The following is a 27,385-nucleotide window of genomic DNA, read 5'->3' on the forward strand; positions in this document are numbered from 1 at the left end:
GACAAAGCGGCTTAGCCATAAAGACAAGAATGCTGCAAGACCACCCTCCTTTGATACATTTAAGGGAATAGAACGAAGATCATAAACTTCACCAATGTTCTGCTGGCTAAATTTTCTGGAGGTCTTAACAGTTGAGTTTGTTTTTACCCCTTCAAAGATAATTGGCCCTCGGTAAAAAAATTCAATCCATTGCTTCCAAGATACACCCATACCCTTAGAACGACTATATGCACCCTTGTTTTTTAAGTAATCACATATTTGGGCATGGATTCTTAAAAGCTCCGCAGTAGTGGAACAATATCGATCACCATTCACCAACTTTTCATTAAGAGGAATGAACTCCTCATAAGGAACTCCTAAAATGGGCAAACCACCAATAACCTTCAAGTCATATAAAGAAATACCCATCTCACCACTTCTATGATGGAAGGTATTAGACAAAGGACCCCAAAGTTCCGAAAAAGCTCTCCAAACATGAAAAATCCATAAGAAAGGGTACCTGGACACAGAAATGGCACCATAAATCCCAGCTTTGTTCAAAACACTTTGGTGGTGGAGCAACACCTGTTCGGTCCACTCCATGAGGCACCGCATAAACTCGGCTCGTCCCCGAAAGACAAAATTGTTATTTGCTTTCCTGTCCTTTTGATGAGTCTAGTTTTTTATGATGTCTTGGTGATGTTTTTAGTAGTCTTTTATTTTGTTTTTCCTTGTTTTAGTGCGGGTTTACGCTTTGTTTGGTTGTTTTTGTGAATATCAGGAAGAATTGAGCATGTGGAAGGAAATGCCAAAGAAAGGGAAGAAATAATCGAGTTTTTCATCATATTTTGATCAAGAATGGTTCTCAATACCATTTGGAAGTGTTGGTGAAATTTTGGGATGAAAACTTGAAGAATTGAAGAATTCCTTAAGAGCCACGGCATGATCAATGTAGGGCCGCGGCTAGGGGGAGAAACAGAAGCATGGTTTTTGAGGACATCTTCGGGCCGCGGCATGGCTAGGTAGGGCCGCGGCATGGATGGGCATTCTGCCCAGAAGACAATGATGCGGGCCGCGGCATGGTTTCAGAGAGCCGCGGCATTGAAAGGATAGTCTGCCCAGAAATTTTGACACGGGCCGCGGCATAGTGTATGTAGAGCCGCGGCCCGCCTCTTTAAAATCTAAAAATCCTAGGTTTTAAAGGACGAAAAAGAAGAGAGAAGGAGGTACGGACGAAGAGAGGAGTTCTGGTGTTGAAGGCTCAAGCTTAGAGTATTTTTACATGTTTTTCTTCTTGATGTTATCTTTAAATTCTGTTGTGATTAGCACTATGACTATGAACTAATTTTCTGTTTAGGATGTTCAATTGAATCACTTGAATTTCTATTATGACCTAATGCAATTTTAATTTCCTCTTCTCCAATCTTCTTCAATTCCTTATAACCTGTTCTTATAGATTGATTATTGATTGGCCATCTTTAGTCATATATATATATATATGTTTTTAAGTCAAAATCTGAGAAGTGAGATTTAATTATGCTGTGGTTATATTGGACATAATTTTAATTTAGAACGAAAGTATCTGAATTAATTGTGTAACTGTTATTAAGTTGTGGAATTTAATGCTACCTTTGTGGTTCAATTTACCATAGAAATATAGGAAATTGTCACCTAGGTTGAGTTTATAATTCATAGAATGATTATAGGCTGCTGTCTCAACTTGTTAATTGAATTAGGTTAAAATAAGAAGAATTCATACTTGGCATTAGGGAATAATAGGAAGGATAGTTGATGAGATTGAATATCCTAATTGTTTCTCAGTGATTGAATTACGAGTTTTTACTATTAGTTATTATTCTATTTAATTGTCGATTATTATTTCTGCACTCTATCGATTCTTTTGCTGTATTTTACAAAAATCAAGAAATTTTAATTCATCAAATAGAACAAGAGATTAATTGACTGGTAATTGATAATTCAGTCCTTGAGGACGATACTTGGTTTTACCATTTTATTACAAGTTTGCGACTGTGTGCACTTGCATAGCAAAATTATCGCAACACCTTTAAATAACGATAAAGACCTGGAAAGAAATCTTCATTCACTTGGTAATCCAAATCCCCATCCTCTTTATTATAACAATCTCCTAAGACATTTGCTCGAAAAATGGCACCATAACCTCTGACATGGTGGACGGCATTATCATCATCAGAAGAATGGTATCTTAAGTCCCCTGAACTGACAGTCTCAGTCTTAAAAAGAGAGATAGGATCCTGGTGGTTATTAGATGCCTGAACTTCTGTTAATGACATAGAACGATGATAACGTGGCCCAATCCTGACTTCTTTCCCAAATTCATCCGGTGCTCTTTGAGAGCCTAGAGCCCCAAACGTAGACATACTGCACAAGAAACAAAATTTAGTGTGTCAAACAAAAGAATATAGGGAAAATTCTCAAGCAAGGTACGTTTACATAAATGACACGCACTTTCTTGAGGGGGCATCTGTTGAACGAAAAAAAAAGCAGCAACAAATTATTATTATTATTATTAATATATAAATATTTCCTTTATAAATTAGTTAAAACCTGAAAGGAATATTTAGTTATTAAAATAATAATAATATATAAAAAAAAGGGATGAGTCAGTCAAAAGAGCAGATAAATGAGATATTTTCTCCACTTCCACCACTTTTACGTTGAGTGGGTTTTTATTAAAAATAAAAATAATAAAATAAAAGCCTCTATAAAAAGGTAGAGAGCAGAACAGTTACTGAATTTTTTTTGGTTTTTGGGCAAAGAAAAATTGATACGCAAGAGTGAACCAGAGAAACTGAGAAAAGAAAAACACTGCATATTCTAAAGTCTTCCTTCAAGCTTTACTAAGGTAAGTGCAGATTCATAAAATGGACCTATATCTTCTTCTTTTGACTCTTTTATTTTTTTAATCTATGGTGATTAAGAGTCATTCTAATCCCCTTTGATTCACTAGACTTCAGAAAATAAGTCGATGTGATATATAATCAAAGGGGAAATGAAAAGACTAGTATTTTTATATTGTCAATTTCATCATGGATTCTTATATTTCTCTTTGATTCACTAGACTTCAGAAAATAATTCAACATGTGATACATAATCAAAGAAAAAAAAATGAATTTTTCATGGTGTTATGCTGCTTGATTTATTGTAAATCTTCATGGCTTCCTTTTGGTTCACTAGACTTAAGAAAATAAGTCAATATGTGGTACATAACCAAAGGAAATAATAGAAGATTTAAAGAAATTGTTATGCTGCCAAAATTATCACTAAGTGTGAGTTTTAATGAAAAATAATAAGAGCAAGATAGAAAACTTGGTTGAATATCTCATACCTCACTGAAATTGCAAATAATCAAAGTATTTGTCTAAGCAGTGCTGGGATTGGCTAGTCAATTTCCTAGTCAAGTTCAAAAGAGATAAAATTACTAAAGTTTGAATGAATATTGACATATATGTGTATAGTTGTACACCAAAGCAAATAAATGAAAACCGGAAGGCCTAATAGCACGAAAACTGGTTGAATACTGACATATGTTTGCAAATAAATCAGTTCAGAATTTATATATATATAGTTCAAAATGCCTCCAATGGTTGAGATCTTTATCGTGGTGGTTTCTGACTTCTAATCAGGCAATTGCTGATATATATATATATAAAAATGGCTGGTCTTGCATACCATATATACAAAGAAAGAAATGATTTAAATGCATATGCATATGTTATAAATACATTTTTGTCTTATACGGCCAGTAAAAAAAAACTATAATGATAAACAAAGCAAAAACAAAGTTTGTATTCTTCAGTGCTTTTCAAAATGAGTCATGACCTAGTATTCGGTCGACCATATATACATATATATGTGAGCTTGAAAATATATATGTGTACAACTTACCAAATGATTATCCAGTTGTGAAACGTTCAGAGCTTCTCGTCTCTTATTCATGCGTATGAGTATCGAATTTGAAACAAATCCAAAAGTCTCAGGTCAAACCGACTAAAGCAAAAGTAATAAATATCAACTGTAAACAAAACAAAATAAAACAAAAATTTATTTTAAGTTTTGCAATCAGTCTGACATGTGAGCCAAACCCAATATATATGTATGTATTTAATTAATTTGGGAAGAATATAACATGTATATGTATATACATATAAAATCAAAAAAATTGAGATGTATTATGCATATGCAAAAATATATTTAAAAAGGACTTACCGTGAGTATAACAAAGTTGTGTGTATGCTCTGTCGAAGAATGACAGCTTATCATATAACTCTCACTTTATCTCTGTAAAGCCATTAAATAGACCCAGAGATATAATTAATAATCAAATAATATATAATAAAAATATCTTGAATTTAAAACCAAATTTAAATTCAAACTTTAAGATATTTTTATTATTTGATGAATTCAAAACATAAAACAGTCAGATTTTATCTCAAAATTTTAAATTCAAATTTAAAAAGAAAAAAATAAAATTTGAATTTTAAAATAATGATATTACCTGATATAAAATTTTAGATTATTCCCCACAAATCTTGGAATAATCAATTAAAATTTTGATTTTTAATAATCTCTTTATATATAAAATAAATTATTGATAAAATATATATATAAAGAGATTTTAAGACATAAAATTGTCGCCAAAATGATAAAATTCTAAAACCATGTGAAATTGTATGAAATTTCAAAATCCCAAATGAGCTCATCAAAATCAATTCAAATGATGAAATATCATTCCAAAATCTCAAAGAGGTCGTTAAGCTCACAAAATCTCAAAATAGTAATTTTACCTCAAAATTAAAAGTGCACTAAAATTCAAAGCCATAATAAATGGTATCCCAAAAAGAGGTCATTCTGTAACACCCTCACTTATTTTAGTTAAAACCATATCTGAGGTGTTACGTTTTAAAACTATATCATAATTTCTTAATGCGGAAGTGTGGACATTTTTTTTTCAAACTTGAAAACTTATTTCACATTATTTATATTAAACATAAAGTGTGTCTCAAACATATTATACATAAGTATTAAATAACCCAATTTGTTTTCAAAACATAACCTCACACTTTATTACAAATATCACATTGATAAACTGAAATAACCCACAAATGTCGATATGTTCATATGTACAAATCAGGGTCAGGACCATGCTTCAGTTCTCCTCATGTCATTCACACATTTCTTTCTCTACCTGCAACACAAGACAACTGTGAGCCTAAAGCTCAGTAAGCAAAGTAATGCATGCAATGCTAATGATTACCCAATATCAATGGACATACACAACTTCTTTTTAAATTTTGGGCCCCTTAATATTGTGCACACTGTTTGAATTGGTCAATGCCTGCAGGGCTTGTTACACATATAATATAAAATCCCATGGGTTCTCCTCCGGCTAGCCATCACCACAGTAGGGCACATTAAAAATCTTATTCCATCGTTGCCCCGTCGGGCTCAAGAGTTAAGACGGCAACACACTGTGGTGTCAATACATATAACAATAACTCATATGGAGGAGAAATAAAAATGGAAACATGGCAAACAATATAATTGGTTCACTAAAACCTAGCCCAAATTGTTGGCAGCCACTATAAGCCTACTATAGGCCTCCGTTTACACTTATTAACACTTTCATTTGCCTTTTCAAAACAGTGGCACTGAACTTAAACTTCTTATTACAACTTTCTTTTATGTTGCATAAAACTTGCAAAGGCATCATATAATTAATCATCATAATATCATGCATGGTCTTATATCATATAATAATTTACCATATCACTATTATGCCATGCATATAAATTTATGATGAAGTGTCAATGTATGTTAATACCACTTACTCACAAAATATTCATATAATGCATACTTTCACATAACATGTAATTCTTGTGTTGCAGTTGAGTACTTTACTTACCTTCTGTCCAAAATATAATTCACCGTGTAACAAGTGGTGTCTTAGGTATTGATGTGCTTATCCTGACAATGGCATGGATTTCTCATCATAATGATGGCAGTAATACATTTAACTCTCATTTAAAAATACCCATAAAACTTCATATCAAATTTCATACCCAAAACATGCCTAAAATGCCTTAAACCACCTAGATCGAGCATTACATTTATCTTAGACATTTGGGGAAATTTTGACAGAGTTTCCCCTTAATTTTAGCTATCCTCAAATATCAAAATCAACCAATAATCAACATCAAATAACCTGCCATAACCATATATCCCAAATACCAACATGATTCATCATAAAGTTATCATATACCGATTTTGATAAAATTCAAATCTCCTAGATCATCACCCAAATTAAATGAGTCTCCACATCTATTAAAACATTTATAAACATATATACTCTCTTATAAACTCAATTAAATAACCAAAAACCAGTTTGTACTCCAAGAACCCCAAAAACCTCATAAAACACAAAATTTCACTTACCGAGCAACTTTTCGGCGAAAACAATCTCTTCTAGCTTTTCTAAACCTCAAACCACTTGGAAACCACCAAGAAATATCTTAACAAGAGATAAAACACCATAGATAAGCTCTCAGCAAAATTCAAAAACATAGTTTAACTTCCAAGTACAAGAACTTACCATAAAAAGGCTAGAACTAAGCTTAATCCACTTCTTTGGCTTTGATTTCACTTGGATTTCCTTAGAATTTCTTCAAACCAGCCAAGAAATGGTTTTTGGTTTTCTTTTCTCTCTGTTTTTCAGAGTAATGGTCGTGCAAAGTGATAAGGTTGATGAAAATTCTTTATTTTCAATGATTTAGACTTATTGTATCAAAATTTGATACCTTTCATCTCATCATTTCACCTTTTGACTTATGAAAACCTTATCACTTCAATAATTTCGACTTAATCATCTGCTAGGCCTATTATCCTTATGTGTAAAACACTCACACCAAACCTTAGGTCCATATGACTGCATACCCAATAGTTATGCTTACCCGATCGAGCGTAGCGCACTTATGCTAAGCTCGTTTTGACTTTGCATCAATACCACTGATTTTATGTATACCTCCCATCAAGAATTGATCTAATGGTTCTAAAACTATTTTTACATCATCAATGAGACCTTAATCATACCTCGATTACATTTGGTAAATCAATAAATACTCAATTTTACACTGAAATACTAGTAATCGACATTGTACTATTTTTCACTACTTAACCTATTTTGCCTTCTATATCTCACTTTCATCACTTAATTCCATGCCTTGACCATATTTTTCATACTTTCTTATATCTTGAGCACATCAAACACCCATAAAAGACAACTCAAATGCCACAAGGTTAATAATATTGAGCATACATATAGACATCACATACACAACTTTTATACTTATACATGAAAACACTTATAAGAATATGCGTGTAATGCCCTGGTTACCCCAGAATAGTTACGGTGAACCGGAAATTTGACCCGTTACCCGAGTCCTTTGGTTAAAAAACGTGATCTAGGTACCATTAATAGGTTAAGGTGAAAAACTAATAAAAAGGAAAGGGTACATTTTATTAAGTAAACAAACTGCTCATGAGCCTTTTTAAAATGTTTACAAGTAGTTCGTATTACAAAAGAGTCGCTACAGTTTCAAATATACAAACTCCGCCGGCCTAAGCGGCAAAAATAGGGTAAACCCCTAGTCCCTCTGAGAACTCCTTGACCGTGGCGGTCAAGCGGCCCTGTATGTACATTACATCGCCCAAGCTCTCCACTCAAGGCTGGCAAAGCTTTTCCTTTCCTTTACCTGGACCACATAGCACCCATGAGCCGAGGCCCAGCAAGAAAACACAATATAGCATGATATAATATCAACAATAATCACAATTATTCATTCAGGACTATCAGTCCAACGAATAGGTGACAATAGTCAAAAGTCACAATAATGAGCATCACTCCCTCTAGCCATGTGACGATAGGGTCACCAGGGCATAATCGATAAGAGTCTCATTTATAAGTTTGTTTAGGACAGGTGCAAGGTGATTAGTCACCAACATAACCTTCCTCACGACTCTAGAGTCGAAACTATGGACAACGTCCCTTAGCCTTGTGACAAACAGTCACCGGGGTCATATACCTTGGCTATAATCATCTGGTCGTAGACCAGGCAAGCGCTTATAAGTTCCTCGACCCTAGGGTCGGACTGGCATTAATGCTTTAGAGCCATTCAATGCATGATTCTCGACTTTAGAGTCGGTCCCTGACTAGTCAGTGTCTCAAGCAGGTAATCGGCATTCAATAGCATTTAATATGCAATCCATGTCCACATATATCAACCATCATGCCTCAAATATCAAACCATGCATGCCATATATCTATACAGGGTGCAACTGTACTAAAACACCGTTTTCTTACCTCTGGTTCGAGTGAGTATTATAATATGAACGACCCCTGAGAACGATCAACCTTTAAATTTCTCGATGGTCACCTGGTCATAACCAAAATATAGGATTCATCAATAAAAATGATAACCAAGGGTTCCCAAACCAAATCCCAGCCCCCGAGACATCAAATACTACCCAACCGGGTACTAGGTCCAACCCCGAGGCCTATGGTTTGAATCCCCAAGCTAAAAACCTTATTTTAGCAAAATTGGCTCTAAGGGCCGCGGCCCTCCCTGCTTTTGCGCCGCGGCGCGCCTCTAGACAGAGAGGCTCCCTGCCTGCCAAAAGCCAAGGGCCGCGGCGCTCCCCTGCTGCGCCGCGGCGCCCAGCCCAGAATGGCAAGTCGGCCACACACGAACCAGAATTTAACCCTGCGTTTTTCCCTTCAAACCAGTCCCTCGAATCATCTTAAAACCTTCTCCAAACATGTAATTAAACCCCCAAACCTTACCTATAACACCTCCTCACCAAAACCCAATCATCTAACACCAAGAACTCCCTTTAATCCTCACTTCTCACATCAAAAACCATGAACTAAATACCAAAGATAAAACAGAGCACCAGCTGAAATATATAGTAAAAGCTCACCTTGGAACTAGCTTTAAACCTCCCACACCTGCTGAAACAAGTGCTCCAACCTTGCCTTTCAATTTCCTTAGCTTGATCCCACTCCTAGAGCACAAAACCTCAAAGGAGTAATGAAGAGGGTGATGTACGGGAATGGAGGAGGCAAAACTCTGTTTTTACACTGTTTTATTACACAGCCTTCAGCCACTAAACCTTGTATATATCCTCCCCTAAAAAGACCAAAATGCCCTTGTGACATCTAAAGCCTTTCAAACTACTCTAGGGGTAAAATTGGTACTTCTAGCTTAACCCGTTAATTATAATTAACGCTTCCCAATTCCCGCTAATCTCAATATCCTCAAACACCAATATTTCATAACCCATTACCCTAAAATCCCCGGTAACGCTATAACCTTTAATATCACCCCGAGACTCACCCCGAGCCCCGAGCTCAAACCTGTTATGACCAAACCGATAATCACGTTTAACGATCGTCTCATGTCGGAATACTCGAACCAATTCACATTATAATGTGGTCTCACAATATATCATTATCACACATACAAATATACAATTATACCCTCAACGGGCCAAATTACCATAATACCCCTGTAAACAAATGTGGACTCACAAGCATGCATTTAACATCATATAATATTATAATTCTCATAAACATGCATAAACACATTTAATGGCGTAATTAAACAGTTATGGCCCTCCCGGCCTACTAAACCAGCCATTAACCACAATAGGGAATCCGGGGCATTACAATGTGTATGCTCAAATTATACATATTGTATGATATGTAATGCAATGCAATGCAATCATGTGATTATTGGCTATATTATATCAAAATAATGTGGGTGCTACACATTCACCTCTTAATTATCAAAGTATCATAAAATATTTGAAAATATACCGGAACTACGTTAGACTTGATTCCTAAAAAGGGATACGTAGGCAACTTAGTTGCTAAGACTAAGTGCAGTCGCCGATACCGCAAAATGGTATAAAAACACAAATCTCAAAATTCCATAAAAGGTCATCTACCTAGGAATTTTTCCAAATTTTCAAATGGCAAAGAATTCCTGAAAATAGTCATATACCACAATTCTTATATTCAAATTCTAAAATATCTTAATCTGAACTACAAGTGGCTTGATCCTTCATAAAGAAGGTATGTAGACAACTCAGTTAGCCAAAATTACTGAGTTCAGCTGCAATTCTAAATTCATCACAGTTCTCCCTAAATTATTTAATATCATCGTAATTGGAATCAAAGGGTATTTCCTTTAAATAAAAGGATTGTAATTAAGAGGTTATTCTTATAATCTTGGATGAGTCGAACTTAAATAAATAAAATCTTATGCTATAAATTTGGCATAGGTGAAATTGTGTTTCGCATTTATTTTTTTTCTAAATATGAAATTTTTGCTTAACAATTAGTATAGAGAAATTATACATTTACCCTTATTCTCTTTAACTTCTTTAGTCTTAAATAAACTCTAATATTTACTTGGGTCTTGGTGCAAAATGATAAATTAGATAATCAACAATATAAAATAGTAATTTCTTTACAATTTTAAAAATAAGCTCATTAACTTCTTTGTATTATTATTTTAGGTTATTTATTATAATTTCTCAAGTCCTTACCCTTGTATGAGTAGGCCTAACCCTAGTTCAACACCTTCCTTTATATTTTTGTGAAATTCAAAGGGAAATTTTACCCTTTATGCATCATAATATATTTAATTTTTTTTAAATGACAACATAAAAATTCTCCCCATATTATGCCCCCTCTTATATTTTGGACACAAATACATTCCTCCCCTCCTCACTCAAATCTAACACTTCACTCTCTCTATTTCTTTCTCTCATCCCTCATTTACAGCCATTTTTTCACAGCTCGGAGGTGGAACGGATTGGAAGTTTCTTGGCGTTTTTAAGAGAAAAAATCATGGGTAAGTATCATTTCATTAATTTACTTATGAATATGAAATGACATAGTTAGATATTAGATTCGAACTGTTCCGCAGTTGAGTTTGTATTTTTTTTCTGCAACTTTTGAACTGTTCTTCGGATCTGAGATTTCCAAAATTGATAGTACATCGATGCTCCATCGATTCCCCATCGATTCCATGTCGATGCTAATGCGAACATCTAAATTAGATGATATTTTCGATGTAATATCGATGGTGTATCGATGTTGAATCGATGTCAGATTTGTTGATTTGGTTCAGCGTCGATATGGCATCGATATGGCATCGATGTGGCATCGATATGGCTTCGATGTGGCATCGATATGGCATCGATGTGGCATCGATATTACATCGAAATTGAATCGCATACATAGGGCAACCATCAGCATCGATGCCACATCGATTCTACATCGATGCCATATCGATACTGAGGCGAATTTCGACGTTAGTGTCGATGTAATATCGATGGTGTATCGAAATGCCATCGATGCCATATATGTTTATTTGGTTCAGCGTCGATGTAGCATCGATGTGGCATCGATGTAACATCGATGCTGAACCAAATAAACATATATGGCATCGATGACATTTCGATACACCATCGATGCCATTTCGATACTGAGGCAAATATATAATTTCGATATTGGTATCAATGATGTATCGATGGTGGTATCGATGATGTATCGATGTTGAATCGATGCCATATATGTTTATTTGGTTCAGCGTCGGTAAGGCATCGAAATGGTATCGCATCGAAATGGCAACCATCAGCATCGATGATGCATTGAAATGTCATCGATGTGGCATCGATTTTGAACTACAATACAGATTTTCATAGGCATCGATTTACCATCGATTCTTCATAGATTACACTTTAATTTTATAATTTTCTTATGTTTTTTTTTTTTGTAAATTTGCAGGTTCCAGAGTTAATATAATTGTTTCTTACAACGGTGTTTGGGAACAGAAAGGAGAAAAATGGAATTTCAAAGCTGGTTCGAACACTATAATACATGTACCAATTGATGTTGGTTACATAGAATTATTGGAGAAGTTGTATTCAAAGTTGAAAGTGGATAGGTCATTGTTTGACTTAAAGTTGGAAGTGTCGTTTACATGCAATGATTTTAGTGTAGATCCCATTGAAATCACAGATGATGAAGGAGTTAGTGCTCTTATTCTTGAAAATTCAAAGTCCTTAAAACATCGGGTTCCTTTATGCGTTAGTTCGATTGCAAAGAACATTGCTCTTATTGATCCATCTCCTAGAGCGAGTGTTAATATGGACGGCTATTCCACAAACAGCTACTGGGCCAAGTGTATGCATGGGAGGTCCTAGTCATAATGAAACTTTTTTTCCCCCAACAAATCTCCTGCATGATGATGGGTATGAGTATGAGCCTTATGTCAATGACGATCCAATTGCCCTTATTGGTGATGATGATGAAAGAGTTGAGGGGTGCAGTAGTTCTGAAGATAACTCAGAGGATCAGTTGTCGATGCTACATGTGGTTCAAGTAGATAATTTAAATGTACGACCATTGCCAAGTCGTCAAGAAAGCCAAGGACGGAGGACTGCTGGATCAGAGAGCAGTCGTCCAACTACACAAGATGATGGAAATAGATGGAGTTCTCCAGCGTATACTGCTGAAGATATCCCATGCCCCTCTTATGTTATCCCCACGTTATCTGGGGTGAGTTGTGGAGTAATAGAAGTTGGGAAAGTTTTTGAGAACAAGTTAGAGTTGAAGACGAAGGCACACTTGTATGCAATGAAGCAGAACTTCGAGTTTGTGGTGAAGAAGTCAGGTACTGAAGTTTGGTATATCACTTGCAAGGATCCTGATTGTGGGTGGAGATTGAGGGGGAAGAGAATTCCTAAATCTGATATGTTCGAGATAACTCGTTTCACCAACAAACACACTTGCTCACTTGACCTCCGACATAAAGGCCATCGCCAAGCTGCACCTTGGGTTATTGGTCATTGCAAAAAGAAAAAATATCAGACTGGATCGAATGCGTACATGGCAAACAACATAAGAGAGGACATTAAGAATGATTATGGCATTGAGTTGTCATATGGAAAAGCTTGGAGATGCCGAGAGAAGGCTCTTTCTTATGTCAGAGGGACACTGGAAGCATCCTACCAGAAGTTACCATCGTACCTGTTCATGCTTCAACAGAAAAATCCCGGGACGTTGACAGATTTTGTCACTGAGGAAAATCGATTCAAATATTGCTTTTTCTCACTCGGAGTTAGTAGAAGAGGGTTTCGTACATGTCGTCCTGTGTTATGTGTGGACGGTACCTTTTTAAAGACAAAATACGGTGGGCAGATGTTATGTGCAGTCGCGCTGGATGCAAATAACCATCTATATCCAGTTGCATTTGGTATTGTGGATAGTGAGAATCATGATTCTTGGAAGTATTTCATGTCAAAGCTAAAAGAAGCGATTGGGGAAGTCGAGGACCTGGCGTTTGTATCTGACAGGCATGCAAGTATTACACATGCCTTGGAAACTATTTTCCCCGATGCCTATCAGGTGCTTGCTACCACCACATTAGTATGAATGTGGTTGCTAAATTCAAGACTGATCATTGTCATGTGTTGATGTATAATGCGGCATATGCTTTTAGGAAATTCGAGTTCCATGCTAACTTCAAAAAAATCAAATCAAAAGACTCAGCCATTGCTCAATACCTAGAAGGAATGGGTTTTGATAAGTGGTCCCGTGCTTACTTTCCTGGAAATAGGTATGTCATTGTCAATTGTATTTTAATTTATGAAATCTTCTAAATGTATGTTACTATTAAATTTTAGTTTTCCTGGATACTAGGTACAATATAATGACAAGCAATTACGCTGAAAGTTTCAACAATAAGACCCGGGACGCTAGGAGCTTTCCGATAACTACATTCGTCGAATTTATTCGCTTCACACTACAGTCCTGGTTCTGTAATAGGAGAGAAACTAGCGAGAAGACAACTACCACTCTTGCACCGACCTATGAGAAAAATTTGGTGGATATGGCTGAGAAAGCTCAATTCTTGATTCCTTATGCAATAGGGAGGCATGAGTTCCATGTGTTAGATGGTGAGCTGAATGGTGAAGTCGACCTCCTGAATAAGACATGCACATGCGGCGTGTTTCAGATTATTGGTATCCCATGTGCTCATGCACTATCTGGATCCCTTAAGCGAGGGGTGAACTTTTATTCGTTGTGTTCAGATTACTATAAAATTGAGACATGGAGGTCCTCTTACACAGAATCTATATATCCTACTGGTAACGAGGAAGAGTGGATTGTTCCACATGACATTATGACAATAACAGTGAGAACACCTGCGCAGAAAAACCCGGTTGGTCGTCCAAAGAATAAACAAGGTAGGCCTAAGATGAAACGCCATCCTTCCAATGGAGATAAATTGGTTGTTCCACGCAAGTGCAGCACTTGTGGAGGTCTAGGCCATAATAGGGCAACTTGTAAAGTTCGTGTTTGAAATTTATGGCATCAATGTTAAACTTTTTATTTGGGTACTAATGGTCTTTGTTACTCTTTTTATTTGTGTATTGATGGACTTTGTTACTCTTTTTATTTGTGTATTAATGGACTTTGTTACTCTTTATATTTGTGTATTAATGGACTTTGTTAATCGAAACGACATTTTTTATATACAATACTAAGGAGAAATATACTATTGTGTGTCATCGAAATCAAAATAAATGTTCTAACATCAAGGGTACACATTCTCATAAAAAATGTCGATGCATAATTTATCCCTGAAGTACTGAATGTTGTCCTCGATGGCATATGATAAGGGAATGTCTCCAAGAATGAACTCCAAGTGTTTGATGGCGAATACACCGCAATCTCCGCTGAAACCAAGAAATCTTTATTGTGAGTGTATTGAAAATTAAAGGAGAGCATTATTGAAAATCTGAATTTAGTACGTCTACCTGGTTCTAGACTGTGGGACAATATCAGTGGACATGCGCCGCCAATCAAAGTTTGGAACGGTGATCTTCGGTCTAGCTATTTTCAACTTGGGGTGTCCTTTAAACATACCAGAAGCGTTCAGTAAAGATGGAAGCATCCTAGTCCAAGGCTCCATCAACTCAGACAACTTATTATGGCTAAAGTTAGAATGATCTGAGTCAAATACAGTGATCATCCAATCAGCGAAATTTATTTCGCAAAGGACCCAGTGCCGATTTTCCATGCACCAGTGGAAGTAGACCTCGTTGCAATCACCCCAAGGCTTCTTGTAATTTTTGGCATCTCCTTTCAGGAAATTAAGAATGTCCGAGTCCCATTGGTAAGTCCTGCCATTTTTCTTGAATTCCTCGTATCTGGCGGGAATATATTGTGCAAATGATGAATCAAGTACGGTGGCTTTCACGGGGTACGTCTTCGGCAACTCAAAAAGACGTCTCCGTATAAGATAATTCGCAGCGTCGAGATGCTGCAAATAAATAGAGTAACGTTAAGGAAGAGTGGATTGTTAAAATGAGATAAATGTTCTAACAAACATAAGAGACTTACAGTTTCTGCCAACCATTCTTTTGCCACCTTCAACTTCAAGAACCAAACAGGGGTCCCATCACAACATTCCAACTTCCTCGGTCTGCTGTTATCAATCTCACCGAGTACCCATCGGTTAAAAGTTGTCAACATATCTTGATCCAACACCTTTAAAGGAAGGATCGTAACTGGGTCCTTGAACTTTGGTTTCTTGGCTGCTGGAGTATAGTCCTCGTACCTTACTGGTCTCTGTCTAGTACGCTTACCTGTAAAGGAGCAATTAGTATCTAATCTTTTTAAAACAAAAAAAAACTCATGGATTAGTCGTACCTAAGACCGTCTGCACTGGCTGAGAAGGTGTGGCTTCTCCAACAGAAGGCTCGTAACATGAGGGGAGAATGTCGTACTCTACATCATCAGTTGGAGTGGGTGCATGAGTATGTGCAGGAGTAGGTATACCACCTAGTGTTGCCAGCTTCTCTAATATGACTTCTTGATTTTTAAGGACGATACCTAGAGTGGCCTTAACATCGTCCACTGCACCTGATAGTCTGGCTATCTCACCCAACACCTCCTCATAAGCCCCAGGAGCAGGAGCAGGAGCAGAAGTAGGTTCTGTACTAGTATCTGGAGCAGACTCTGTCGGGGCATCCTCCACAAATATGCCAGCCTCAACGGCTATCTCAGCCACCGCAACAGCCTCTGCCTCAGGATCGTAAGGTCTTCCATCCTCTGGTTCAGGCTGGATCATATTCTGCAGCATCGCATACCTAGGAGCATCCCCCTCTGTCCTCTGATATACGGCATCAAAGAAGTCTCGCTCATTTGGTCGAGGCCTTAGGATAGAAATGCATGACAATTGTAATGGAAACACAACAATCAAATTAGAAATGACATAAGTTGATTAGTATAATTCAAAATTTCTTGAATTATTTAAATGTATTGTAACTTACATGTCTCCTCGCAAGTACATCCTTCAAATGCAAATGCTTCGGCTGGCCTATGCTCTCCCACTGTAGCATCCTAGGGAACTTGAATCCACAGGGCTTGGCGTGTTCCTTCTGTAAATCAAGAATCGTCTCGTACGCCCAATATTGCAAGGCTGGTGGATACCCCTTGCAAGTGTACTTTGCCTCCACCTTAAAACCCTTAGAAGACTCCACCTCAGTGATCTTCTTCGCCTTCTTACCTGGTATTGTACCACCAATCGCTTTCATATCTCTACTGAATTGTTTCACAGTTGTATCGAATGAAAGGGATCCCCATGGATACTTCTCAAAATAATCTAAATCCTCGACCATCGACAATGAATCTCGCCAAATAGCATTGTCGTTCTCAGCGCCCAATAGTATCCCCTCCACAAAGTAAACCAAACCGAGCTTGTACAAATCATCAGGTACATCGCACATACTAAAAGCTCGTTCCAAGATACTGAACCGAATGTCTTTTTCGGGTTCCACACTGAAATATGTATCAACTAGGCGGGAGGAAGTAATGTGAGGTTCAATGTCAACGGCAAGTGGTGGACAGGAGCAGCTCAGGCCGGTGATAATGGCAAACTCGTGCACCCCAAACTTACATAAGTTTGGGCCCATCAAGAAGTGCACCTCATCGCCACGCGGAGACTTGACCTTCCGCAAAAGTAGTGTGTGAACCAATGCCCCAGAGAACGAAAAGGGAGGGGCTGTGAAGAATGGTCCAAAAACAGACTCATTCACCCTCCCCAACAATCCATGCTCCTCAAATATTTTCTTCAATTTTGTTCGGAACCCCTATAGGTCATACGACCGACATAATGATCCTCCATAGGGATCTCAAGTGGTGGGATACGTTTGGGTGGCATCTGCAAAATATCCACACAAAAAAAAAATTAGTTGAATTTATAAAAAATACTCAATCTGTTGTTGTCATCGAAATGGGATCGATGTACCATTGAAATAGCATCGATGGAGCATGGAATCGATGCCATATATGTTCAGCATCAATATGGCATCGATGTGGCATCAATAAACCATCATTTGCCATCGATTATGCATCAGTATCGACATGGCATCGATGTAGCATCGATGTAGCATCGATATACCATCGATGGCCTTTCGATGGTACATCGATGCAGCCTTTCGAGTCCACATCGATGCTCCATCGATGCCATGTCGATGCTGATGCGAACATCTAATTGAGATGTTATTTTCGATGGTGTATCGATGTCGAATCGATGCCATATATGTTCAGCATCGATATGGACTCGATGTGGCATCGATGTGGCATCGATTATACTTCAGTATCGATTATGCATCGATGTGGTATCGATAAACCATCGATTATGAAAGAATCGACATGGCATCGATATACCATCGATGGAGAATCGATGGAGCATCGATTACTCACTGTATGTCATCGATGGAGCATCGATGGAGCATCGATGGAGTATCAATGGAGCATCGATGTGGAATCGAAAGAACATCGACCCACAAAATTTTTGCAGAATTTGCAGAATGCACATAGAATCAAACCCATTTTAAGCTACATTTTTTGCAAAATAAAGATTAACAATCAAACCCATTTCATCGATTTATACATTACGATTCAATTTTTTTTTTTTTAAAACACATGAAAACCGAATGTCTTACCTTACCGTGGCCGGAGATAGAGAAGACGGTGGCAACGGCGACTGTGGGGAGAGAGAGAGCTTCGCCTGAGATGGTGAGAATGTGACCCGAGAGAAAATAATGAGATAGAAATGAAAGAGTTTGGCTGGGAAGAGGGAAGAATTTGGTTTGGCTGGGAAGAGGAAAGAGTTTGGTTTGGCTGGGAAGAGAGAAAGTGAGGGGTCTCGATTGATATGGGTATTTTTGTCCAAAATTTTAAAATAGTATATATATGAGAGATTATTTTATGGTGGCATTTAAAAAAAATTAAGTATGTTATTACACATACTATCTAAAATTTCCCAATTCAAACCTATCATCGTCACCATGACCATGAACCTTAAACCCATTACCTTAATACCTCAAGCCTCTCAACCAACTTTTCAAGCGCCAGATAATGCCCCTAGAAATTATTACTCATATAATTAAATGCTTACCTAACTGGGTAAATTATAATTCTAATTTCTTAATAATTTGATTGAACACTACCTACATGGAAACTTCCTTTTTTACGCGTTAAGTTGGAAATTCTACTTTTATGAAAATGTAAGATAGAGAAAAAAAATAAAGTAAGGGAAGATAATATTTGTGGGTCGGTCCTATCATTTTATGTGGAGGATAAGTATATTTCCAATTTCCATAACTCTACTCACTTTTCTAAAGCATTGACTCGTTGACTTCCCTAAACACAAAAACTAATATATATATATATATATATATAAAAGATTTCTAAATGGTTATTACCTATACATACGGGTACTAACAATTATAATGATGTGGTAATATAGTGACTTGGTATAACAAGTCACCAACAGTACATTAATTTTGAATTTGCATATATATAATGCTTAAATAAGATTTTTTTTTAATTATTTAATTTAATAAATATGTGACCGCCATGTAATTAGATAGTCTTTTCAAAAATTAAAAAAAAATCAAAATTTATTTTTAGAAATATTAATTAACAACTATAAATATGGATCAATGATCTTAATCTAATGGTTAATATTAAGTAATCATCCATGGGTAGTATCCATTAAGAGTACCCCATGTATCTCTTCTATATAATAAGTGTGTAGATGACCATAATTCTTGATTTTAACGATTTTTTATTTTTTTAATGTTAACTTTAACAGAATATACTTATATTTAACAGAATCTTCTTATATTTAACGGTAGTTTATAAACACTTAAACTTAAATAAAATAAAATAAATAATTAAACAAAATTAAAAATATTTTAAAAATAAATAATTAAATAAAATTAAAATAATAAAATCATACGTTTTATAACTTAAATAAAATTTAATTAAACTTAAACTCACTTATTATAATAATATCATATTAAATAGATAATATAATATATTGTGAATTATCAATAAATTTTTTTAAAAAAAAAATTAGCAAGAAACATAAATTTAAAGTCCCCGCATAATATTTAATATTACATTAAATATATAATATATAATTTTTATTGTCATTCCTAAATTAAAAAATTAGAAAAAATATAACTTTAAACAAAAATAAATAAATTATTTAATTAAAATAAAATATTTATTTGAAATTTATGTGACATTAATATAAATTTAATAAAAATAATTAATAAATTATATAAATAAAACTAAAAACAAGCTTGCAATGCACGTCTGTGTATCTAGTATATATATATATAAAAAACTATTTGGCCTTCATTATATCTGTATATGATACAATGAACAAGGCATACACAACCTTGATCATCATCATCATCATCTATATTCTCCTCACCATCACTCCCAGCCTTGTCCAGTCGGAATGTAACAACGACGCCAGTCTATGCTGGAAGTGTTCCGACAAGGGTGACTCCCCATCGGCTACCTACAAACAAAACCTCCAAGCTCTCTTGATCCCCTTATCAAACTTTCTACCAAATCAAAACGAAGTCGGATACTACAACAAGTCAAACGGAACAGAGCCCGATGATCGAGTCACTGTGATCGGGCTATGCAGAGGAGACCTTGAGGGGGATCCAAAACAATGCCAGAGTTGCTTGAATAGAACTAGGAATGGAGTCTTGGAAAATTGTCCAAGGCAAAAGGAGGGAATCATTTGGGCCGTGGAGTGTATGGTGATGTACTCAAACGACTCTAGATTTCATCAGATGGAGGGGGAGCCACTTCAGTTGTTGAAAAGCCCCAATGGATACTCAGATTACGTGGATGCCAAAAAGTTCAACGAAGGGTTAAAGCTTCTGCTTGGTAAGTTGATCGAGAACGCTAGCTCCAATGATGGAAGGTACGCATCGGGTTTGATCAACATCACAGAGTCGAAGAAGATACACTCACTTGCTCAATGCTTACCAAGCTTGAGCCAAAAGGAGTGTAGTGATTGCTTGAATGACTCCAGTTCGATGATCCGGCCAGCTGGTGTTGATGGAGCTAGAGTTCTCAAACTTGGTTGTACTCTCCGGTACGAGAACGGATTTTTCTACAATATTACTAAACGAACATTTGATCAAGAGCTTTTGACGATTGTTGATCCCCCTCCCCCTCAAGGTATGTAGAAAATTTTGTTAGGTAATTAATTCTATGTATAAGTCTAAAGTCTTATGTGTTTAATGCAGAAACTTGTAGATCTGATAGTTATATTAAGATTAAGGCGAAAAAACTATATATGAAATAAACAAAATATTTATATAATAATAATGATATTTTACATTCACACTTGGAAGAAGAAGAAAAAAAAGAAGCGTTAGATAAGTTTACACCTGTCAGACAATTCAGGGCAAGTTGATTTAGTCTTTTTTTTTTTCTTTTGACAAACAACCCAATGGTCCCCTATCTCTTAGATTGTCATATACTCATCCATGTCCTTTGAATTTTTCTCCTCTTGCCCCATTATTTTCGAAAGTAGTTCTAAAATTTTCCCACTACTCCTTTTAGATTGTATGGTTCCTTTTGGGGTTTTTCAAAACCTTAATTTTTGTCCTTATGTGTGTATTTGTGCAGGAATAAATAAGATTGTTATTATCTCAGTTGTTTCGAGTGTTATTGGAGTGGTAGTACTAATCATTAGTATATGGTTTTTCTTGAAGATGAGGAAGAATAAACCAATAAGAGAAAAACTGCTTGAAAGTAAGTTTGGTTGTTATTATTATTTGCAAATTAACTATTTTCCTAATTACATGGTTTTAATTAATTTATTCATATACATTTATATAAATACAGAGGAAATTGGAAGTGTTGAACCATCACAATTCGATTTCGCCATTATTAGGGCGGCAACAGAAGACTTCTCCCACAAAAACAGACTTGGTGAGGGTGGATTTGGACCTGTTTATAAGGTAACATAATTAATAAGAGAATTGCTAAGGGACATAATTGATGTCCAACATCACAAGAAAGTGACATAATACTATTAGTGCAATTCAATATCAGGTCTCACTTATTTAAATTTAATAAGTACGGTGAAGTATCACTATCTAATTATATTATCGCCTCACAATGGATACCTTAACCTGTCTAATAGAAACAATCAATTGATAAACTCCACCAAACTCCACCACTCACCAAGTTTGTCATTATAAATTATAAACTGTTATGCCTTTGACTTTGACTTATAATATATATATGTATAGGGTAGGTATAATGGACAAGATATAGCTGTGAAAAGACTGTCTAAGACTTCTCAACAGGGTGACCCAGAGTTTAAGAATGAAGTGAAGTTGGTTGCTAATCTTCAACATCGGAACTTAGTTAGGCTCTTAGGCTTCTGTTTGGATAGGATGGAAAGACTTCTCGTTTATGAATATGTCCCCAATTCAAGCCTTGATAAATTCATATTTGGTAAGCATATATATATATATATACATATATATATTTATATAAAACGAAGTGAATCGAACTTAATTATTCATTTGTATGATTTTAATTTTATTTAATAAAATTCTTGTTGAATAAAGAACATATATATTGTTCATTATTATCCTCTTTTCACCAAAACGTTTTGTACGTCAAACTGATATAACATGTGTATGAATTTGTAGATTCAAACAAGCGTGCAAATATGGATTGGGATATTCGTTACAAAATTATTGAAGGCATTGCTCGTGCCATAATTTATCTTCATGTAGATTCTCACTTAAAAATTATTCATCGTGATCTCAAACCTAATAACATTTTGTTGGATGAAAAAATGAATCCCAAAATTTCAGATTTTGGAATGGCAAAATTAGTTGGAGTCGATCAAACTCAACACAATACAAATCGAATTGCAGGGACCCAGTAAGTTATTTAATTCACCTATTATTTATTATATTGTATTGCATATTTTCTTTTAAAATTTTGGCGATCATCACAATATTTTCAGCCACAACTTTTTTATTTAATATTTATACATATAGATAAGAAAATTTTTGTTGCAAAATTTTAGCCACATATATATGCTAATTAAAGTTGTGTTTGGTAAATTTTTGTTCCTGAGTTTTTTAAACACAAAAATATAAATATTATTTTTATTTTTGTTTCTTTATTTAAAAAATAAATAAAAATATGTTTGCTAACTATTTTTGTTTTTTGTTTTTAAAACAAAAAATAATAAATGTGTTTGATAACTTTTGTTTTTATTTTTTGTTTAACAATATAAAATGAAATGTTGATTTGAAGAAGAGAAGAAAAAAAAAGAAAAGTTACCAAAATTTTGAAAGTGAAAATTTTTTACTTTTAAAATTTAATGAATTTTAATTAATTAAAGTTTTTAAAAATAATAAATAAAAATAGAGTTACCAAATACTATTTTATGTTTTATTTTTAAATTTTTAATTAATTAAATAAATAAACTATTTTTTTAAAAGCTACCTAACAAATTCTAAATTAACATATTTTTACAGTGGGTACATGGCTCCAGAATATGCCATTCATGGATTATTTTCTGATAAATCGGACGTATTTAGTTTTGGAGTGATACTTTTGGAGATTGTGAGTGGACAAAAGAATAATTCTTACCAATATGATGGAGAAGAAGAAGACGGCGGTGATCTTTTAACCTATGTAAGTGGACATATTTATATTATTCATGTAAACATATTACTGTATAATAATTGAGGAATTCGCCTATAGGGACTTAATTTTAAGTTTTATTGGTAGAACTCTCAGTATTTACAACCTGTGAACAGTTTTTGGCGCGATTTTTTTTATGATCATGTATATTGTAGCTATTTAGAGCATCCTGCAAATTTTCAGAAAATTCCAAATAGTTTACAGTACCAAAAACTAGGTTCAAACATGTTGTTGTACGCGTGACTATTTTTTTTTTATGCGCGTGGAAAACATATTTGAACCTAGTTTTCAGTACTGTAAACTATTCGAAATTTTATAAAAATTTGTAGGATGCTTTAAATAGCTACAATATACACGCTCATAAAAAAAATCGCGCCAAAAACTGTTTACGGGTCGAGAAACACTAAGAGTCCTACCGATAGGGCTTAAAGTGAAGTCCATGTGGAAGAATTGTCCTGTGATAACATATATTACTTTAAGTCACTAAAATAATATTTTACATAGTAAATGTGTATGCATATATAATACAAAGTCATGAACACAATTTTTCAGGCATGGAAAATTTGGAGAAATAGAAACTATTCAAGTCTTATCGACCCTGTCATTTTTGGGTCAAGAACTGAAGAAATAATAAGATGTGTTCATATTGGATTGCTGTGTGTGCAAGAAAACCGGCTCAGAGACCAACAATGAACTCAGTTCTTCACATGTTTAATACTCACTCTGAGGCTCTTGCTGAACCATCAAAACCAGCATTGTTCAACGAAAGTACTTTTATCGGATCAGCAAATGGTGGTTCTTTTCAAGAAGCCGCAAATGATGAAGATCTCTCAAATTCGAAACTACTCAACCCTCATTGATAAGACCACATTTGTCTATCTCATTTTTAAGGCAGTTTATATATGTACCTGATTGTGGAATTACATGTACTAAGAAATATTAGCAATATTTGATAAATATAAATTTATAAGGGTTTATACTTTTTTTGGGCCCTGTGTTTTTTCCTATTAATTGTCTGGACCCTGTATTTTGACAAACCTGTGTTTTATAAAATGGTTAAAATAAAACCCTAAACCCTATTTTAGTCAATGTTTTTTCAAGTAAAATCACAAATAATTTACCAAACTAATAGTTCAGAACAAAAATAAAATCATTCAGCTTAAAAAATGTATTGTCATATTTATTTATTTTTCATTAAAATTGAGTTTAGGGTTCTATTTTAATCATTTTATAAACACATAGGGTCCAAAAAGTAATTTGTCAAAAATATGGTCCAAATAGGTAATGAGACAAAACACAAGGTCAAAAAATGTATAAACCAAATTTATAACTAAATATATATAGGGGAATTCTTGTATAAGGGCTTCACTTTAAGCCCTACCGGTGGGGCTCTCAGTGTTCTCGACCCACAAACAGTATTTGGCGCGATTTTTTTTTATGACCGTGTATACTGTAGCTATTTAGAGCATCCTGCAAATTTTCAGAAAATTCTGAATAATTTACAATACCGAAAACTAAGTTCAAACATATTGTTGCACGCATGACTATTTTTTTTTATGCGCGTGGAAATCAACATGTTTGAACCTAATTTTCGGTACTGTAAACTATTCGGAATTTTCTGAAAGTTTGCAGGATGCTCTAAACAACTACAATATACACGGTCATAAAAAAAATTGCGCCGAAAACTGTTCACGAGTCAAGAAACACTGAGAGCCATATCGGTAGGGCTTAAAGTGAAGCTACTATAGAAGAATTGTCCATATATATTGTATGCCCTGATTTTACCACGGGCTGATTAGCAGACGGAGCTGCGACCTAATCATGATTATCCCATGGACATCCCCAAGACCGGAGCTCTCGTCAAGAGGTCGTACCTCTTTAGCTCGAGGTAACCCAAGGGTTTGCCAAGATTGCCTAGGACCTGAGTCCGGACTCTGAAGGCCGAAGGTCAAGTTAAGTATCCAGCTCGTGGTACGATCTGGATATGGAGGCTATGACCCTTTGTAAAGTCTACACACGCAAGGTAAACGTGCATATATCAGACATCACGTGTCTGATACGCCCCTGACTTCTCGGACACGCAGCAGGAACGTGCGTATTCAAACACCCACGATTGGGTTGGGCCGTGCGGCCCATTACCTCTGTACCTATCGATTTGACCACACTTATGTGTCAGGTTTAGGAATTAATTATGAATGTCACAGAGTTGATATGATAGGTAAGAAGGCCACGGCATGACCTTCTTACCAACTCCCAGGTGTCTTCTCCTATAAATATGGAGACCCTGGGAGATAATAAGGGTTGGACTCTCAATTGTAAAAAATGCCCTGTAATTAAATACCCAGTATAGAGCAATAATACTGACTAGTGGAGTAGAAGGATTTTAACCTTTGAACCACTTAAAAACCGTGTCTTGAGTCACCTTTCCATTTCCTAAGATCATATATCTGTTTCGGTTCATTATTAGCACTAATCTCTTTCTCTTCTTCTTTTAATTACCTGTTGGCGAAGAATCGCGTCAACATATATAAATATATTTAGTACTATTATCTTATAGGGCTTCACTTTAAGCCCTACCGGCGTGACTCTTCATTGTTTTCGACTCGTAAACAGTTTTCGTCGCGATTTTTTTTTATGATTGTGTATATTGTAGTTGTTTAAAGCATCTGTAAATTTTCAAAAAATTCTGAATAGTTTACGGTACCGAAAACTATGTTCAAACATGTTGTTTTCCACAAGCATTAAAAAAATTAGTCACACGTGCAAATACATATTTGAACCTAGTTTTCGGTACTGTAAACTATTCAGAATTTTCTAAAAATTGTGTCGATGTTCTAAATAGTTACAATATACACGGTCATAAGAAAAATTACGCCGAAAATTGTTCAAAGGTCGAAAACACTGAGAGTTCCACCAGTAGGACCCTTATAGGAGAATTCTCCTATGTATTTATGCCCAATATTTAACGTTTCTTGCGATTTAGTATCCAATCTTTTTTTGTGACAAAAGTATCTAATGTCAAGTTCTGTGAGTATTTGTTGTACCCCTCCGTTAAATACTGATTGGGTATCCACGTGGCATCATACAATTAGTCAACTATATAATCTATTTTAAAAAATTAATTTAAATTGAATTGAAAATAGAAAAAAAAATATGAAAATTAATTTTAATCATTTTAAAAATCTTAAAATTAAATATAAATAATTTAATTCTCAAACTAATTTGTCAAAAAAATAATAAATTTTAATGAAATTAAAAGAAAAGAAATTAGTAAAAATAAACTTACTTGTTTTAAAGTGATTTTGCATTTTATCCCACTTTTGATAATTTTTTAAATAAAAAAATCTAAACTCATTTAAACTTTTGATTAAATCATAGGAGCAATTAAACTAAATTTGATTTTAGTACAATTATAATATAATCTGATTTATTTATTTTTTCCAAAAAAATTACCACAAAAAATCAATCCCAAAGCTCCGACCATAGCCCACCACAATCAAACATAATCAATCCATTCATCAAAACAAAAGAATTAAATCATACAAACCCACCACAAACAGTGTTCATCACTATAGCAGCTCCGACCATAGCCCACCACAACTTCTGCACAGTAGCCAACTGAAAGCTCTGCCCAATCTCTCACCATCCTCACCACCGAAAGCTCCGCCGCATTGCAACAATTGGCATCGTCCAAGTTGGTGCCTCTCTTGATGCCTTCGTGGAGAAAATGTGGAGACCCATATCCACGGGATAACACAGTCCAACCATCGTCATGGCTCCTCTGTCGAAGCCCACCCAAATCTAGAGACCCATTCCCGATGACGGCGGTAGAGGCCTTGTTCTTCACAGTGAAACACCCAAGCTTCGTTATCAGAGAAAATGAAGGTAGAGGCCACGCCTCCCCATCGCAACCTGTCGTCGCGGAGATTTGTCTTCAAGCATGCCCAGATCCGAAGCTTGCCTGTGACGAAGAAGAAGTTGAGGAGAGGAGGTATAGAATTAGATCTGGTTAGAGTTTATAAATAATCTGTTTTGATTTATATTTAATGATCTAGATTTGTTTTAGTTTAAAATCATTTTTTTTTTTAATAATTAATTTTAATTTTCAAAATTAATTTTTTTAAGATTTTATATTTTTAATAAATTTTTTTTATTTTAAATTAATTTTTAAAAAAGATTATAGAGTGGACCAATTATATGACGTCACATGTATACCCAATGAGTATT

General features: G+C 35.1%; 3 protein-coding genes, 1 long non-coding RNA gene and 1 pseudogene across 4 annotated transcripts; 2 read left to right on the forward strand and 3 right to left on the reverse strand.

Annotated features, from left to right (window-relative positions):
* Nucleotides 1–4,970: 4,970 nt before the first annotated feature.
* On the reverse strand, nt 4,971–7,054 carry LOC133800684 (uncharacterized). The gene is made up of 4 exons (XR_009876562.1): nt 6,611–7,054; nt 6,454–6,529; nt 5,924–5,985; nt 4,971–5,206 (listed from the first exon to the last, which is right to left on the reverse strand). It is a non-coding gene; the product is annotated as an uncharacterized LOC133800684 (long non-coding RNA).
* A 5,223-nt stretch (nt 7,055–12,277) lies between these two features.
* LOC133799341 (uncharacterized) lies at nt 12,278–14,453 on the forward strand. Its single transcript, XM_062237362.1, has 4 exons — nt 12,278–12,591; nt 13,078–13,443; nt 13,590–13,706; nt 13,790–14,453. The coding sequence occupies exons 1-4, from the start codon at nt 12,278–12,280 to the stop codon at nt 14,451–14,453; spliced, it is 1,461 nt and encodes a 486-aa protein (XP_062093346.1).
* Nucleotides 14,454–14,598: 145 nt separating this feature from the next.
* LOC133800683 (uncharacterized) lies at nt 14,599–15,212 on the reverse strand. Its single transcript, XM_062238716.1, has 2 exons — nt 14,911–15,212; nt 14,599–14,829 (listed from the first exon to the last, which is right to left on the reverse strand). Exons 1-2 carry the CDS (start codon nt 15,171–15,173, stop codon nt 14,688–14,690), a joined length of 405 nt encoding a protein of 134 aa, XP_062094700.1. The 5' UTR covers nt 15,174–15,212; the 3' UTR covers nt 14,599–14,687.
* On the reverse strand, nt 15,202–16,332 carry LOC133799342 (uncharacterized). The gene is made up of 4 exons (XM_062237363.1): nt 15,806–16,332; nt 15,497–15,741; nt 15,281–15,416; nt 15,202–15,212 (listed from the first exon to the last, which is right to left on the reverse strand). Exons 1-4 carry the CDS (start codon nt 16,236–16,238, stop codon nt 15,202–15,204), a joined length of 825 nt encoding a protein of 274 aa, XP_062093347.1. The 5' UTR covers nt 16,239–16,332.
* Nucleotides 16,333–19,797: 3,465 nt separating this feature from the next.
* Nucleotides 19,798–24,165, forward strand: LOC133800680 (cysteine-rich receptor-like protein kinase 15; annotated as a pseudogene).
* Nucleotides 24,166–27,385: the final 3,220 nt, after the last annotated feature.

Source organism: Humulus lupulus, chromosome 9, assembly GCF_963169125.1.
Source record: "Humulus lupulus chromosome 9, drHumLupu1.1, whole genome shotgun sequence".
In the NCBI taxonomy this organism is placed as follows: Eukaryota; Viridiplantae; Streptophyta; class Magnoliopsida; order Rosales; family Cannabaceae; genus Humulus; species Humulus lupulus.